At 43.3% G+C, this 16,436-nt stretch overlaps 1 protein-coding gene across 1 annotated transcript in view; it reads right to left on the bottom strand.

Moving 5' to 3' along the window:
- The window catches only part of CUL3 (cullin 3), a 96,235-nt gene that overhangs the window by 57,283 nt on the left and 22,516 nt on the right, over positions 1-16,436 (bottom strand). The window contains exon 2 of the mRNA XM_006276482.4: positions 6,691-6,888. Within this exon, the coding sequence (XP_006276544.1) occupies positions 6,691-6,888 (198 nt within the window). The remainder of the gene's footprint in view (positions 1-6,690; positions 6,889-16,436) is intronic.

Consider the following 16,436-nt stretch of genomic DNA (forward strand, 5'->3'; position numbering starts at 1 on the left):
AAAAGCAAGAGTTCCTTAAAATCTCGAGAATACGAACTGACTGAGATCAATGGTATTAATGCTGTCAAGAATGACACAATGGTGAAACACACACTGGACCACAAGAGAGAAGTACCTGTTTCTGAACTGCAAGACACAGTATTGGCACAGGCAAATAGTCAGAATGTGGGTCAACTCCCACATATGTGCAAAGACACCAATAAACTCCAAAGGACTGGGCAGGCTATATAACATCACCTTTTCAGTAGCAGCATACACCTTCATCACAACAGCCTCAACTTGGTTAGCAAGTAACCAATACCAACTGGGAGTCCTGGGTTCCCAAATGGCAATAAGCACTCATTTCTGAATGGTATCGGACTTCTCACATCATTGTACTACTTTTATACCTTTGGAGTAAGCTCTCCACAGACTTCCCAGAAAAGACCTGAAGTTCTGTAGATACTGTTGGACATCCCAGGTCTTCAGTATAGCCTGGCCCACCAGCTGGTGACAGAAAAGGTGCTGCACAGAGCGAAGCTGTTCCTAGGAAAAATCCTTCCTCAGGCAGTTTCTCAATCTTCCTACTCTCCTAACCACATTCTAATTCTGCAACTGGGGTGGGTGAAGTGAGAAGGGGCTGAGAAACTGCAGCAAACTTCAACTGCTGATAAAATGAATGGCTTGGAAAGCTGCAACTGGCCAGTGATATTTCAGATGCATCCGCACAAGCTGCAGTGTATGCCCAACTACCAATATCACAGCACCAAAATGTTTCCTCTAACACAAGTTAAAAACCTAGAAAAATGGAAGAGGAAGAACATGGGGCAGTCACGACTTTCACCTAGCTCCTACTAGAATATTCCAGCATGCACTGCAGGAACAATCCCACAATGCAGTCTGGCAGTAATACCCAAGAACCTAGGATTATCAACCAAAATACTGGGTTCATATTTTGGAGAAAATACCCCCACATAGAAGCAATGATGTGTACTAAAGTAAAAAGCTGCTGTTTATCCTCTTCTGCTAACAAGACAGCTCTTCCTGAGCTTTTCTTAGAATTTTTCAGGTTTCCCAGAATCCTATCACCAGCTTTTTTCATTTCCTTTTTAACTAGCAAGAGAATTTAGTATTTCTGATTAGCACATTGGCAATAAAGATGCTAAAGATATTTGCACATGCATTTAAGTTTTTCTAGGCTTACATCAACGTATGGATTTAAAACTAAGGGTGTAACACTTCAGAATCTATAAACATCCCCTATATTTACAAGGCTGAGCGCCAGCATAAGAGTTTGAAGCTTCTGGGCTTTTAAGGAAATCAAACTCTCTCTCTCTAATCTTAAACACAGAGGCTATTTTTTTAATAAAAAATAATCAAATGCATACAGTGAGTTAAGAATTAAACGCTGTTACATGGACTGTGCTAGTTATGACATTTCTTTTCTTATAGGGTTAAAGATGCAACATAGCAAACAGTCTAGTCATGTAATGTCCCACATGATAATGTTTAGTCCAGCTAGTCTAGCCCCATGAAGTGACATTCTGATCCCCTTCTTCCACCTGATCTCCTGCTCTGCTTTCTACTCCTTACTCTACAATCCCTGCCCAACTTCCTCTCCTTTCTGCTTCCTATCATGTGTCACCTGCCTGAACTGCACTGCTTCCTGCCCAACCTGTTGCTGTGCTATCTGTGCCCTCCCCAGTGTCCCATGTGCCACACACTGAGGCTGACTGTACTACCTGTGCTACAGGTTGGCCACTCCTGAGCTAAAACATGTGGGATCGAGACATGTCAGGGAAAGTATTATGGTGAGGCTAAAAAGACAGGTCAAGGGCAAGAACAGGGAGACCAGTTCAACTATGATGTGCCACAGAAGGCTTAGAAGCAATAGTGAGGGTAGTTTATATTTAAATTTTATACTGACAATATTTCAATGTCACTGTTCACAGATAGTATTAATGACCAGCAAATATGACTGAAGTCCATAATCAGCAGAGATCTGGGTTTTCCGTTTCCCATGGAAAAAAAACGAGAAAACCACGGATTCCGGTTTATTGGAGAAAACGTGGGTTTCCCTTTTAGCAGAGAAATCTGCGGATTCTCCGCTTTTGCAAAGAGCTCTTGCAGGCTGACACAGCTCCAGCCTGCAAGAGCCAATTGCAGAAAGGATGGGAAACCCCCAGCCCTGCCCAGAGGAGGAGTGAGAGGGGAAGGGCAGGGCCTGAGCCTCTGAGGCAGCCAAGGCTCGGCTCAGGCTCAGACTTGCCCTTCACCCCTGTAGCTTAGAGGTAAATGGGGCTTGGGGCAGGGCTGGGGAAGATGGTTAGGGGCTGAGGGAGTGAGGGGTGCTGCTGGCCCCAGGCAGCACACTGCAGCCGGAAGCAAGGCCAGGGGGTGAGGGCAGGGGTGCCCCTCTACGGGAGGCTTTGCGGGCAAGCGATGCAAGACGAAGTGTGGTGGTGCCTGCCATGTGCAGGCTGCACACATGCCGCCTGGCCAGGGGAGGGGGAGAAGGAGGTTGGCATGTGGCAAGCTGCACAGCTCCATGACCGGCTCTGCAGCGGCGGCGAGGGATGGTGGCTAGGGGGGCAGGGGAGCTCACATGAGGCGGCCATTGCCACTTACCTGTAGGGCCCGTGCCAGCAGTGATGGCCACTGCCTACAAAATCTCGTCACGGAGCCATGCCTGGAGCTGGGCGCAGAGTGGCAGTGTGGTGGCAGCCGGGCAGCATGCAGCCATCCCCACTACCATCCCGTGCAATGGCCACAGCTGCCACCACACTGCCACTGCCCCCTGAGGCCAGCTGCACAGCATCGAGCAGGGCTCCATGGTGGCAGCAGGAGGTTTTGTATGCAGCGGCTGTCACCACTGGCACACAGCGGCTGCTGCTGCTTACCCGTGGGGCTGCCCGTACCAGCGGTGATGGCTGCTGCGTACAAAACCTCCCGCTGCCACCGCGGAGCCATGCTCAGAGCTGTGCGGCTGGCCGCATGGGCAGCAGCAGTGTGGTGACGGCTGCATGCCGCTCGGCCGCCACCACACTGCCACTCTGCGCCCAGCTCCAGGCACGGCTCCGCAGCGAGATTTTGTAGGCAGCAGCCATCACCACTGGCACGGCCCTACGGGTAAGCAGCAACGGCCGCTGCATGCGAGCTCCCACACCCCCCTAGCCACCATCCCTCACCGCCGCTGCAGAACCAGCTCTGCAGCTGGCCACATGCCAGCCTCCTTCTCCCCCTCCCCTGGGCAGGCAGCCAGGCGGCATGTGTGCAGCCTGCACACGGCGGGCACCACCACCACACTGCACCCTGCATCGCTTGCCCGCAAAGCCCCCCGCAGAGGGACACCCCGCCCTCACCCCCTGGCCCTGCTTCTGGCTGCAGTGTGCTGCCTGGGGCCGGTAGCACCCCCCACTCCCTCAGCCCCCAACCATCTTCCCCAGCCCTGCCCCACAGCCCCCAAGCCACACCTACCTCTAGGATCCAGGGGTGAAGGGCATGGCTCTGCGGTGGCAGGGCTTACCTGCAAAGCCCCCCAGCCAGCACACAGCCACCATCACCCTGCACCACTGCAGAGCTGTGCAGCTGGTCATGGGGCATAAGCAGCGGTACAGTGGCAGCTGGTGCATGCAAGGCCCCCTTTTCTATGACCCAGCCGGGCAGCATGTATGTGGCCCGCACACAGTGGTTGCCACTGCACTGCTGCTGCCGTGCCCTGCACCACTTGCCCACCAAGCTGTGCAGCCAGCTGTGGGATCACAGCACAGGGTACAGTGGCAGAGTTGCGGTGGCAGCCTCCGTGTGCAAACCCCCCCGTCAGGCCAGCTGGCATGTGTGTGGCCTGCAGTGGCACCCTTGCTCTCACCCCCAGGCCCTGGCTCCTGGGAGTGGGCACAGGGCACACCCCCTGCTTCTTGGTCTACCCCCCAGCACTTTCCCTTTCCCCTGCCCTGCCCCACCCCTTCCTCCCACACACACTTACCTGCTGGGGTGAGTGTCAGTGTCTGTGTATGTCTGTGTCTGCATGTCTGTGGGGCTGTTGTGAGGGGCATCAGGAGAGCTGTTGAGACTGTGGTGGGGAGTGTGGAGCACCAGCAGCGCTGGGGGGGAGGGGAGGGGGGAAGCTGTGGGGGACCTTTAATTTTTATCATGGATTTTGGATTTTTAAATCAGAGAATATGCAATTTTTAAATCAGAGAAAACCAGGATCCCTGATGATCACAAAAACACTCTTGACTAGTATGCCAATTTTTGAAAACTGTATATAAAACTTTTTCCTTAAGTGTCTGGTCTTTTCTAATGTAAATGCTGGCTGAGCATAAATTACAGCTATCAGTTAAATAAGGATTACAGAAAAGGAGCTCCTAAGCATGCCACAGCAGAAATACACTTCCATATTCCAAATCTGAATACCACTAACTATAAAGAAATGTTTTCACATAAATGGGTAACAGCTGCCTAAGTTCTGCAGTCTATGATCCTTAAACAACCCTGAACTGGGCTCTTATGTTACAATATACAATGCAAGCAGCATGACTGGTACACTGAATCAATGAGACCGTAACCTGTAAAATGCAAGGACATATACTGGGAGTAGACAGAAAAATATAATTTTGTTTCACAGAGAAACTCCATATTTCACAAACAGGTGTCAGTTCTACCAGACAAAAAAAAATCAGGCCATGAACAATCAGCAAATTTCAGTGGGAAATGTTTTGTTTAGATTTTTACAATCAGCTCTAACATCTAGAATTTTCTCTTTGAATATAGATTTATGAAGACTTTTGGTTAGAATAATTTCACCAGCTGTGAAATTTAAAATAGATCCTTAACATTAAGTAAGTCCTGAAAGAAAAAAACTGTAGCTTTGGAAAGAGCCAAAAATGTACATTTCTTCTAAGCATTTTACATAATAAAAAGCTTAGTTATTGGGGAGTTGGGGGTGGTGATCTGTATTAGGATTCAAATCCCAATCTAAATGAGTAAAAGTCGACTGCAACAATATAATCACCCAGTGTTGACTGTAAGCAAAACTAAGCAACAGATAGACAAAATTCACAGGAAACTAAACATCTGAGGCATACGCCAGGTTTTACACAAGTAGCATAGGCAAAGAATGTACATACTGTGAAAATAAAAATAAATGATGATGCAGCACCAATCAGTAATCATTATGGGATTGTAGAATACTTCAGTCTCTTTGTACTTAACCTGCATTACATTTATATATGAGGCCTTACCTGGGAGTACTGGATCCAGTTTTGGGCCCCACAGTTCAAGGACATGGACAGTTTGGAAAGAGTTCAGTGCAGGGCAACAAAAATGATCAGAGGCCTGGGAAATGAAACTTATGAGGAAAGATTGAAAGCATGAGGGTTATTTAGCCTGGAGAAAAAAAAAATTACTATGGGGATATTAGATAACAGTCTTCAAACACCTGAAGGGTGATTATAGAGAGGATGGAGACAGGTTTTTTTTCTGTGGCTGTAGGGAAAAGAACTAAGAGCAATGGCCTTAACCTACAGCAGGGACAATTTAGGCTGAAGGTTAGGAAGAACTTTCTGACTGTAAATTTGGTCAGGTATTGGAACAGGCTACCTAAAGAAGCTGTACAAATCTCCATGCTCAAAAACTTTCAAAAGCACGTTAAACGGACACTTGGCTAGCATGATCCTGCCTTGGGCAGGATAACCTTGTGAGGTCCCCTCCAGCCCCGCTTTCCTATAATCCTATGACAAAACACATCTAAAGACTTTTTAAACTAAAACTGTCTAAAGCAAGACTAGCTACAATTCTGTAAGAGGCCTGGAGATAAGAAGTTACAGAAAAGCAGCTGCTCTCTGGACTGCAATAAGTTAGAAGACAGGCAGGTTTGGATTCTGCTACAAGAAAAAAGTACTGGATATCCTACCTAGATTTCTGGTCATGGTTCCAATAGGAAATCTTCAGAGCTGCTTTTACTTAGCAAAAGTAAATTTAGACTAGGTTCACTAACACACAATAGTTAAAACAGACCCAAACTTGGGTCACTTTTCTTATCCAGACAGGACCCAAAGGGGTCCATATCTCGCACATCAAAGCAAAGGTTGGAAGGATCTCTCTCTCATCTTCAGAATGAGGGAGATTGTTTATTTATGTTTCTGACTGACTTAAATGTATGTTTTGAAAAGGCTGAAAATGTTAAGAATGCAGACCTTTTAGGAGGGAGGGAGGGAGGGAGAGGGGGAGAGAGGTTTGTGCGCATTGCCTGGTGACTAAATAATGTAATCCCAGCACAGCTCCATTTCATTAGCTCATGAACAACAGCCCACAACAAATAGGTTCTTATCCAGGGACCTAGTGTGTTTGCAGACTGAAAAGTGAGGTTATTACTTATTAGTAAGCGAACCAGAGAAATGACCTGAGATAACCCTATCAAAAAGCCAGAAAATTTGACAACTATTCAACATTTGTGCAAAAACACATTTGTACACATTCAAAATTTGTGTGTGTCATTTTTCATTAACAGTTTTCAACAGAAGTAATTTTCTTCAATATGAAATCCATTTATGCTTGGCATTAGTCTGAGACTGCTATGTTATAGTAACTGGGTTTTACTTCAGCCCATGTATCAAATTTGGATTTTTGTCAGATAAACCACAACTGTATAGAGATCAGCTTGCATATCATAAAGAGAGAATGTTTTTAATACAGAATATTATTAAGTACCTTGTTTATGAGATGCTCAGTGACTACTTCTCTTAGTCCAGTGTAAAGTTTTTCTCCGTGTTTATGTAACACCATAGTATATGCATTCCTATACAGTTCCTCAAAACTGAGACCACTGTTGTTCTTACGCTGGATCTCTTGGATGGCATTTTTCAGGAGATCCCAAATGCTGTTTACATATTTTTCATCCATGGTCATCTGTCATATTAAAAAAAGAAACAAAAAGAAAGGAATTATTGTCCAGTATTGGGAATTTTTACAGCTAGAAAAGTATCTGGAACCCATTATAATTTGCAGCACTTCCAGATGCAATTCTGCTGGCCACATTTCCAAACTTAAGAGATTTATCAAAATAACAGCTTTGTCACAATTGGCAGGGATTAAGTGTTCATTACTCAAAGTCATGCTTCCAACAGCATCATTTATAAAAGTCCATCACTTTTCCTTCTATATCTAAAACTTTCACAGGGCTTGTTTCCCTCCTCCTCCCCCCATCGCCTTAAATACAAGCACTGCTCTCCGGTTAATCTTCTTCCATTCCAATATCACATAAAGCAACTTTCACACACATCATTTAATTTTACTTTATCTTGCATAATAGAAATCTCATGTAAGAGAAATAAGGAGCAGTGATCTTTTTTTCAGCTGTCCATATACCAAGTGAATCATTTGTTCTTAATTTACCCTAGTATGCCAAGGACCAAAATACTCTGTGCTCAAGAAATGTATATGCAAGCATGTATCACATATACAAATGATGTGCATCACTAAACATTTTTGTGAGAATCTGAGCCTAAATAACCCTATAGAATATATTCCCAATGCAGAAAGGGAGAAACAAGTTAAATTGTCTGAAGAGCCACAAGGGCCATTGATATAAATAGGGGAAAAAACCAAACTAAAAAATGGCGCTTTATCTGAAGAGGAACCACATCAGTTTGACCCGGCTCCTCAACATCTGTATAGATCATCCGCTTTAGTGGGGCTTTTTAGCGCTTTAATCTAATAGCTGATTCAATCTAAAAAGCCCTGCTGAAGCACGTGATCTATACAGATGCTGGGTGAGCCAGGTCAAGCTGACATAGTTCCTCTTCTGGGCATCTACTGCACTTGTTGCGGGGGTGCACTGAGCTGAAAATAAAGTGCCCGTTTCCACCCCCCCCCCTCCATCCCCCGTCAGCAGCCAAGGTGATTTAGCCAGAGAGCTGGTATCAGTTTCTTGTTCAGATCACAATGAGTAATAAATAGTCTCACTCTAGTGGCACAATGCTTGTTTAAGCCATTTACTAATAAAGGTGAAAGGTAGCAAAATCTTGTCATTTAAAGAAAGAAGGCTAGGTTCAAAGGGAAAGTGACTTCTTTTGTTTTACTATGTTAATTGTCTAGAGGCTGGATAAGATAAATTTAACTGCAATTTTGTTTTCTCAGAAACAGTGCTCTAACTATACATAATTTTGAAGTATTTCATTTTTCTTGAACAAAGCAACCTAACGTATTAAAAGATTAAGCCAGAAGATTGTTTAAGTATCACAATATGAAATCTACCATAACTGTTACAAGCATTTACCACACATTCAAGTTTAATTAATCCACTGCCTAAAATGCAACTATAACTGAATCACTTAAAAAGAGGAAATATGTGAAGTTAAACTCTTGTTAGCAAAAGCCAAACAACAGTACTGAGTTTAACCAGCATTTCATATTTTTAGGAAGATGGAGAGAAGAAAACCACTGTTTCCAAATGAACTTGTGGGAAGGAGGCCTCTGATCAACAAAATACTTTCAAAATAGCCTCAAATCTTAAAGAGGAGAATTATTTAGTCACAGATGGTGGCAGTAAGGCAAAGATAAGTATCACATGACCAGTTCTACCTCCTCCTGCCACCACAGAAAATAGAGGTCTTCAACCACTTATAACAAAGAATAAAATAATGAACTAAATATTAAACAAATAATCTTTTAATTAATTTTTAGCTATTAAAAATTTTCAGACTATCAAAGTTTTTAAGTGTTTGAAAGAGCAAAGTGGTTTGAGACCTCTCTCAGCTCTTAGCTAAAGCGGCACCAGTACTATGTCTAAACAAAAATAATTCCCTCCCACCACCATTTTTGTTGAGTGTTCAAGAACAAAAAAACCCAAAATAGGTTTGCATCAAAAAGTTCTTCTTCCAATCAATTATACTTCCACTCTCTTACTACCCAAGTGACTAATTAATTTGAACCTTCAAGAACAGAGACTAGACTGGTTCCTTGCAATTAAAAAAAAAAGATGCACATTCATCAAGAAATATACACATTCTATATACATCATAGAGAAGAGAAAAAAAACTGCTTATACCATTTTTCTTTTGATGATCACCTTTCCAGGCAGAGCAATTAGGCTTTTGAGAGCTATAAAAGGGAGACAGTAGAGAAAGGACATACCAAAGATTTTTTGGGGGTGCTAACCAGGTTTTCCAAGAGGTCAGGTTTTTTGTTTGTTTTTTTTTTAAATGAAGATTTGCATTTGCTATACAGCACACCTTAGGAAAATGGAAATGTCTCCTAAAGTGTTCCTCAATAAACAATTTTATGAGCACTGAAAGTAAAACTGCCTGTTTAAAACTGTACAGTGCAATCCACATGAAGAATTTCTAGCTGTTCCCTTATAAAAAAAAGATAAAAGTTTTATTTTCCTTTTAAATAGGTTTAGCACTCAGGAAAAATTATTTATTAGAGGTACGCCAAGTCCTCAGTCCAATATCAGATCAGTACCGATATAAAGAAAATTGGCTGTACCGGAAATCGGCCTCAAGTGGCTGATAATTTGGTCAATAAATGCCCATGCATGCGCGCAGCCACAGCGCAGCAAGGAGCACAGCCCAGCAGCGTGGAGAGCTACGTGCAGCTGGTAAGTCTGTTTTGGTGGATGGGGAGGGGGAAGGAGGGAGGGAAAGAGTGTGTGCACGCGGGGGGGGCAGGGGGGAGTAGATCAATATCCCCTGCGGGAGGGAGAGAGCAGGGGCAAGGACTGCCTACACAGGGCGGGGTGCACGCAGCACGGATCCGCAGCTTGTCAGTGGGAGCTGGACTGGGGGTTAGGGGCTACGGACACCCCAGATTTCGCAATTTGACATTTATGTGGTAAGACTATTCCTGCAAACAGTAAAATTCAAAAACGAAAAGATTTGATTAAAAAATGTCTTTTTGTTACTTTTTTATGAATAACTATTCATATAGTAATTAGGTTGCCCTTAACTTAATTTTAATAAAAGCCTTTCTTATGTTGCCTCTATTTGTTTTGCCTCATCCTTTGCAAAGAATATTCAATATTTTATTATAAAACTCTTTTCATAAAACTGAAAATAATTTTAAACATGTTTAAACTGAAACACTAAACCTACAAAGTGATTTTGCAATGACAATATTTAAAGCATTTACTTTGATTATATTTGTATGTCTGTTCATCAAATGCAGCTATTTAAATAAAACCAATTCTACATTTTCTATGTCCCTTTGAGTATTATGATTTGATTAATATTTCCTCCTTTATATGGAGTTTTGCAACTAGAGTACAGACAGTAACCATTTAAAAATATCATACCGTTCCTCAGAGAGAAAGAGGAGTATGAAAAGAAATTCTTAAATTAAAAGTTTGTGAGGAAGCAGGATAAAATTTTTTAAAAATCTTTTTACTGTATATTGTAACCATGGAATTTGAAACCATGGAAAGGGCTTTCTAACAAAAGATGTGGAAGCTTTTAAATAGTAAGTAAGGAGAATTCAAGTAGCTGAAAATAACTGAAGCCATGTTTACCTAGGGACACTCAGGAAAAAGTTAAAGGTGTGCATTTAAATGCATTTTAAACAAGAATGAAAAGGAGAACAAATTTTACTTCTGGCCTGCACATAAAGGTTCAATACATTTAAAGCTGCTGACAGACATGAAAAAACAAAGCAGCACTTCACTGGAAGAGGCTTCATATGTTAGTTCAACCCGACTCCATGGTGTCTGTATAGATCAAGCACTTCTGCAAGGCTTTTAGATGCTTTTATCTAATAGTTGGTTCAATCAGCTATTAGATAAAGCACTAAGAAAGCCCCACTGATGTGCCTGATCTATGTAGACATTGTGCAAACCGAGTCAAACTACTGCGATGCCAAGTCAAACTTACTGTGGGGGTGCATCAAGTTTAAAGTAAAGCGCTGTTTTTTGGAGGGTTTTTTTTTTTTTTTTTTTTTTTTTTTTTACGCTTGTAACCTAAATGTCACACCTTTGGTTAAGGCAACTTAACTTTCCAGACTGTTGCCAGATAGACAAGACAACAAATATCAGGGAGCAACTGGCTTAGTCCTAGAGAAAAGTCCTCCATAAAACACATCTGAGGAGCTCCATGCCACATGTTCAAATTAAAGCTCAGTGCAAACCAGCCACCAAGATGTTCTACATTCAATGTTTCCCATCTTTGTGGCTGGTTTGCCATTTTTAGTGTGTGATAAACTGGTTGACCATTAACAGTAATGCATGTAATATCTGATAGAGAAAGGCCTTGCACTTAGGGATGCATGTATCCAAGAGCAATCCTACTCAACTGTTCTTAAATCCCTGGAAAACCATTACTTTTGTAACATGCCTCTTCTTAGTTTTAAAACTAAACCACAGAAAGCAGCAAGGAGAAAAAGGACCCAACTTCTTTCTTAATGGTTTTTCAAAAAGATTGGCAGATTGGGACAGGTTTTAAAGACTCAGATGAGTAAGTTCCACTAAGGCACACACTAGGTCAGGGGCAGGCAATTATTTGGGCCTGCAGGCCACATAGTGAGTTTTGGGGAGCTGTCGCAGGCTGGGTCAGCATTCCTGCGCCCCCCCACACCCCCGGCACAACAGCTCACCAAACCTCCCTATGTGTGATGGAGGTGCAGGTGGGGAGCTGGCATGGGCACAGGCGGGTGGCAACTTTAGTAGAGGAAGCTCAGCCAGGGCCACCAGTGCTGCTTCAAGCTGCCCTTCTATCACAAGGAGGGGCTGGAGCTGCTGCCTCAAGTCAGTGCCAGTAGATGTGGCAGAGGTAGCAGGGCATCTCTGCTGTAGGCTCTGGGTGTTACGGCGAGAAGAGCCCCAGTCATGGTCAGGGGGAGGTGGCCACACCTGGTCCCATTTTCTCCTGGAGCCAAGCAGCAGCTTCTACCTGGCTGCTGCTGCTCACCATGAGGGTACCTCTCTCTCTCTCTTTCCCCACCCAAACTGTCTCATGGGTACAGCAATGTCCAGGCCGCATCTGCAGCTTAAACCAGCTCCCATCCTGCGTACCAGAAGCAGTGTTGGGTGGGTACACGCTCTCTCTCCTCACCTGAACTGTCCTGCAGCTACAGCAATATCTCAGCCCCATCCACAGGTAACACCAGCTCCCACCCCACATGTGGGAAGCAGTGCCAGGCAAGCACCAGCATCTACTGTGGGTACTGCTGGCAGGTTCCCACTGGGGATCAGGGCATCCACCCAGGGCTACAGGTGACACTGCTGCAGTGCTTCAGCTGCACTCAGACAGATGCCCTGATCCCCAGTGGGAATCTGCTGGCAGCATCCACACCTGATGCTGGTGTGGCACTGCTTCCCACGCGTGGGGGCAGGAGATGATGTTACCTGCAGATGGGGGGGGAGGGGAGGTGAAAGGGGGAGGGGGAGCTTCCAGCACAACACAGCAGTCCAAGCAGCTGGCTTCCATGACTCTGTGGCTGCCCACCACAATCAGTTGGCAGGCTGGCCCCACAGACCATATCTTGCCCACCCCTGCACTAAGTGAAAATAGGATCTCGCCATGATCTCTTTAGAAAAATTATTGCAAAGAATGCACCAACCTTTAAAGATTTCAACAAGAGACTCTAATCCTGGAAAATGCTTTGTCTGCTACTGCTTTTTGACAGATAGGTTAGCTTACAACACACATAGATATGGGTGTATTTACTGTTCATTAGCTACTATGCACTAATTCCTTCCACTTTAAAATCAAGCATCCACTCAAAGTTAGTGCAGGGTACCCAGTAAGAATAAAAATTCACCATTTATTTCCCTGCAAAACTAGCTTCCCTATATAGACAAGTCCCAAATATACCATTGTTACTCCCTTCTCCTACAATGGGGGAATCCCCTCAATAGCTGCCTTTTCTGTGGGGATTCTTTACTTTGGAAGGTTGAAATAATTAAATATAATATACGCTGACCAGCATCATTCAACCACTGACCCAGAAGCATTTCAAACAAGCATTTATACATAGGCTACAAATCTAAGCCACGAAAGAGAGTCAATTAGTATAAAAATGTGTGTCTTAATTGTGATTTGACTCTCATCAGTAAAGAAACAAAAAAAATTAAAAAACAGAAACAAAAAACTAGTATAACCTCTATAAGGGAGACAGACTGCCAACTGTCATCTTTGACAGAATCTGATGCTGCAGTTTCTGTGATGGCTCCTCCTCAACTTCCAGAAAGAATAAACTATTATTTGTTCCTTGTTTCCTTCACAGCTCCCAAACTCCTATCAGTATGTATATAAAACACACAGCAATAAGAGAAGATACAGTCCTAGTCTATCAGTAGTTTCAGTCTCTCAGAGATGAGCTTTTCCCCAAAGAGACCCTGCCATTTTATATTTTAGAAATTGGATAAAAAATGACTTGAGGAAGGTACAAAAGGTATTTCATTAATAATGTTGCTAAAAAATTAGGAGTAAAAGATAACCTGCACAGAAGTAATATAAAAAGTCATCTAGGTAAACAACACACCATTATGACTTCACCACAAAAACTTCAGATTAGGAGAAATATCTTCACTCTGGTTTATCTCCCATACCACACAGATGCGGTTTTCACTAAAACATCCTCCATTATTCATAACACAAATTACAGTCTCTCTTTTCAGCTGCTAAACTATTAACAGTCAAGCATTGCATCCTCAAGATGTTTCTTCACTATTGGAGAAGTTGCATACGTAAATACCAGTTATATCTATATCGACAGACACGGAAATATCCATCTACAGGTCTGTTACTCTATTCTGATACTCACACGTGTGTGCGCACCCCCCCCCTTTTATGTATACATGCAAAATTAAGCCCTACCAAAAAGTAAATATCCTTTATCCATTGCAAAATCAGTACATTCAAATATACAAACACAGTATTCTGCTACTAATAATTAATACATTATAATACTTAACATTATAATGTATTATAGTAGTATAATATTCTGGAGTGCAAGAAAGCTCCAGAAAAAGTACATTTCAGGTATTTTCATGCTTACACAGGACAACTTTATAGACCCATTACAAAGAACATTAAAAATAATATATTAACTTTTACCATTTAATATTGGGCATTATATCTTTCTTTGTCACTATTTGCAGTTGTTATTTAAATTACATTTCAAGAAACAACACTGTTGGTATTCTGTTTAGTTGTTGGGTGGGGGAGAAAGGATTCATTTGTTTGCTTTTTTTTTTTTTTTTTTAAAGTAGTACCTTTTAGGTAACCTGCTTACTGAAGTTTTCCACAATAGAAATTTATCCTCTGCCACGTTGTCAAAAAACACCTAGCTTATTTTGAAGCAATGGTTTCTTAGAAAAAACAAAGATTTCTAATAACTTAAATGACCATGGAGCACATCAGTAAGTCATCTATATAAGCTTATAAGAAGACTATATGACTGTTTTTCCCTCACTGTTAAAGCTCCATTTAACTCTTGAACAAAATGTGTCAGGCTTTACATTTTCTTGCTCAAGCCTCTAAATAAGAATTACAAAGAGAGTTATATCTACAGATCATTTAACTTGCAAGACCTTCACTTAAAATATTTTGGAAAATAATTTCCTTTATTTAGCTAGACAAAACAAAACTGTCATCATAAAAACAAACATGTACCAGAAGTACCAATACAGTAACCAAGAGACACAAAATTAGTTTGTGATGTCATTAGAACATTTATGCACTCCTGAGATTCTTGTGTGAAAAGATGTCATACAGGTATTAAAGAGAAAGAAAGAAAAAGAAAAAAGCCTAAGGCCTGATCCTGTAAAAGGTGATCCAATAATACACACTCATGCTTTTGTTTCGAACCCCACTAACAAAGCCACTCTCTGATCCACAGATGCAAGTCTGATCACATGATCGTTAGCACTCTTCCCTGACTATCACTGGATTTACTCAAAACTTTTAACATAATTTGCTTGAAACTAAATGAATCACTATGTAGCACAGTAAAATCCTCATACTACAGTAACTTTTAATTTACAACTAAAAGTTAAATTGCTGTTGTTCTTGAGGGCTTATGAGACCTTGTTTGATAGATACGAAGTTTGAGGCTGGGAAAAATGAGGACCAGAGCCAGGGGCTTGGCTATCTACTATGGGTGAACTGATACAGATTTTTGGGGCCAATACTGATATCTGATTTTTAAGGAGGCATATCAGCCAATACCAATTGGATTTCCAATATGCAGCCCAGCAGCTTGAAGAGTAGTGTCCAGCTGGTAAGTCTGTTGTGGTGGAAGGGGAGGGGCAGGGGGAAGGGGAGGGGGTAGATCGAGGCCCCTGCAGTGAAAGAGGGAGTGGGACTGGGGCAGGCACTGCCCAGCCAGGGTGGGGGGAGGGACAGAGCCACAGCTCGTCATGGGGGGGCATGTATCCCCAGATCTACACAGGGCAGGGATGTTCCTGGCGGGGGTTGGGGTGGGGTGGGGTGTGCTGGGCTGCGCTCAGGGTGGCAGTACTGGGGGGGGGGGGGGAAAGGGAGGGGCTGCAGCCACTCCAAAATTTGCCATAGCCCTCCCCAACCTCTCCTCCCAGCACCACCGCTGCCTGCCCCGAGTGTAGCCCAGCCTCAGCCTGCAGCAGCAGCAGCCCACACTCCCTCCTCTCCCCTCCCCTCCATGCATTCTTGGGGTGCATGCAGCAGTGGGAACAGCCCCCCTCCACCCTTAGACGAGCCGCGGCTCTATCCCACCCAATCTGCCCCAGCCCCTCCCTCACCGCAGGGGCCTAGGATCTGCCCCCCCCATACCCTTTCCCTCCTCCCTCCCCTTCCACCACAACAGACTTACCAGCTACACACAGCTCTCCAAGCTGCCAGGCTGTGTTCCTCGCAATTTATGTGCTGTGCTGTGCCTGTGCACATGCACGGGCCACTTATCGGCCACATCAGGCCAATCTCCAATACAGTCAATTTCTTTATATTGGTGGCAATCCAATATTGGACTGATGTATCAGTGCACCTCTACTATCTAGTCTCTACAGCCTTGGAACCAACCAAGCTTGCTAGCAGCAGGACAGGTGCTATTCTCCCTGACAAGCCACCAGGTGATAAAGATTAGGATCCCTATTATATCAGCAAAGAAAATTAAGCAGTTATAAGTAAAAGGAAGACTCCTCCCAGCACAGTGATTAAATGAATAACAACCTGAGCACAACTTACTTATCCCACATTATTTCCACAAGTAGGAGGATGAGTTAAGGTCCACAAATAAATTCCTCAAAAATCAGGTAAAGCATACATACATTTTCCTGCTCTTAGATTTGTGACAAGAGTCACAGCTCCATAACACTGAGATTTTCAGACCATGGTCTACTGGAATATGAAAGGAACAGGGGTTGTTACACCTGCATGCAGACCTGGAAAGGGCTAACATTTACTGAGGTACTGTAGGGAGAAGCAGCCAACTATCAAAAGTAGCACTGGGAGGTGACAATTTCCAGTTTGAAGAATTTAGATAAATTA

This window comes from Alligator mississippiensis, chromosome 7 (genome assembly GCF_030867095.1).
Source record: "Alligator mississippiensis isolate rAllMis1 chromosome 7, rAllMis1, whole genome shotgun sequence".
Lineage (NCBI taxonomy): Eukaryota > Metazoa > Chordata > Crocodylia > Alligatoridae > Alligator > Alligator mississippiensis.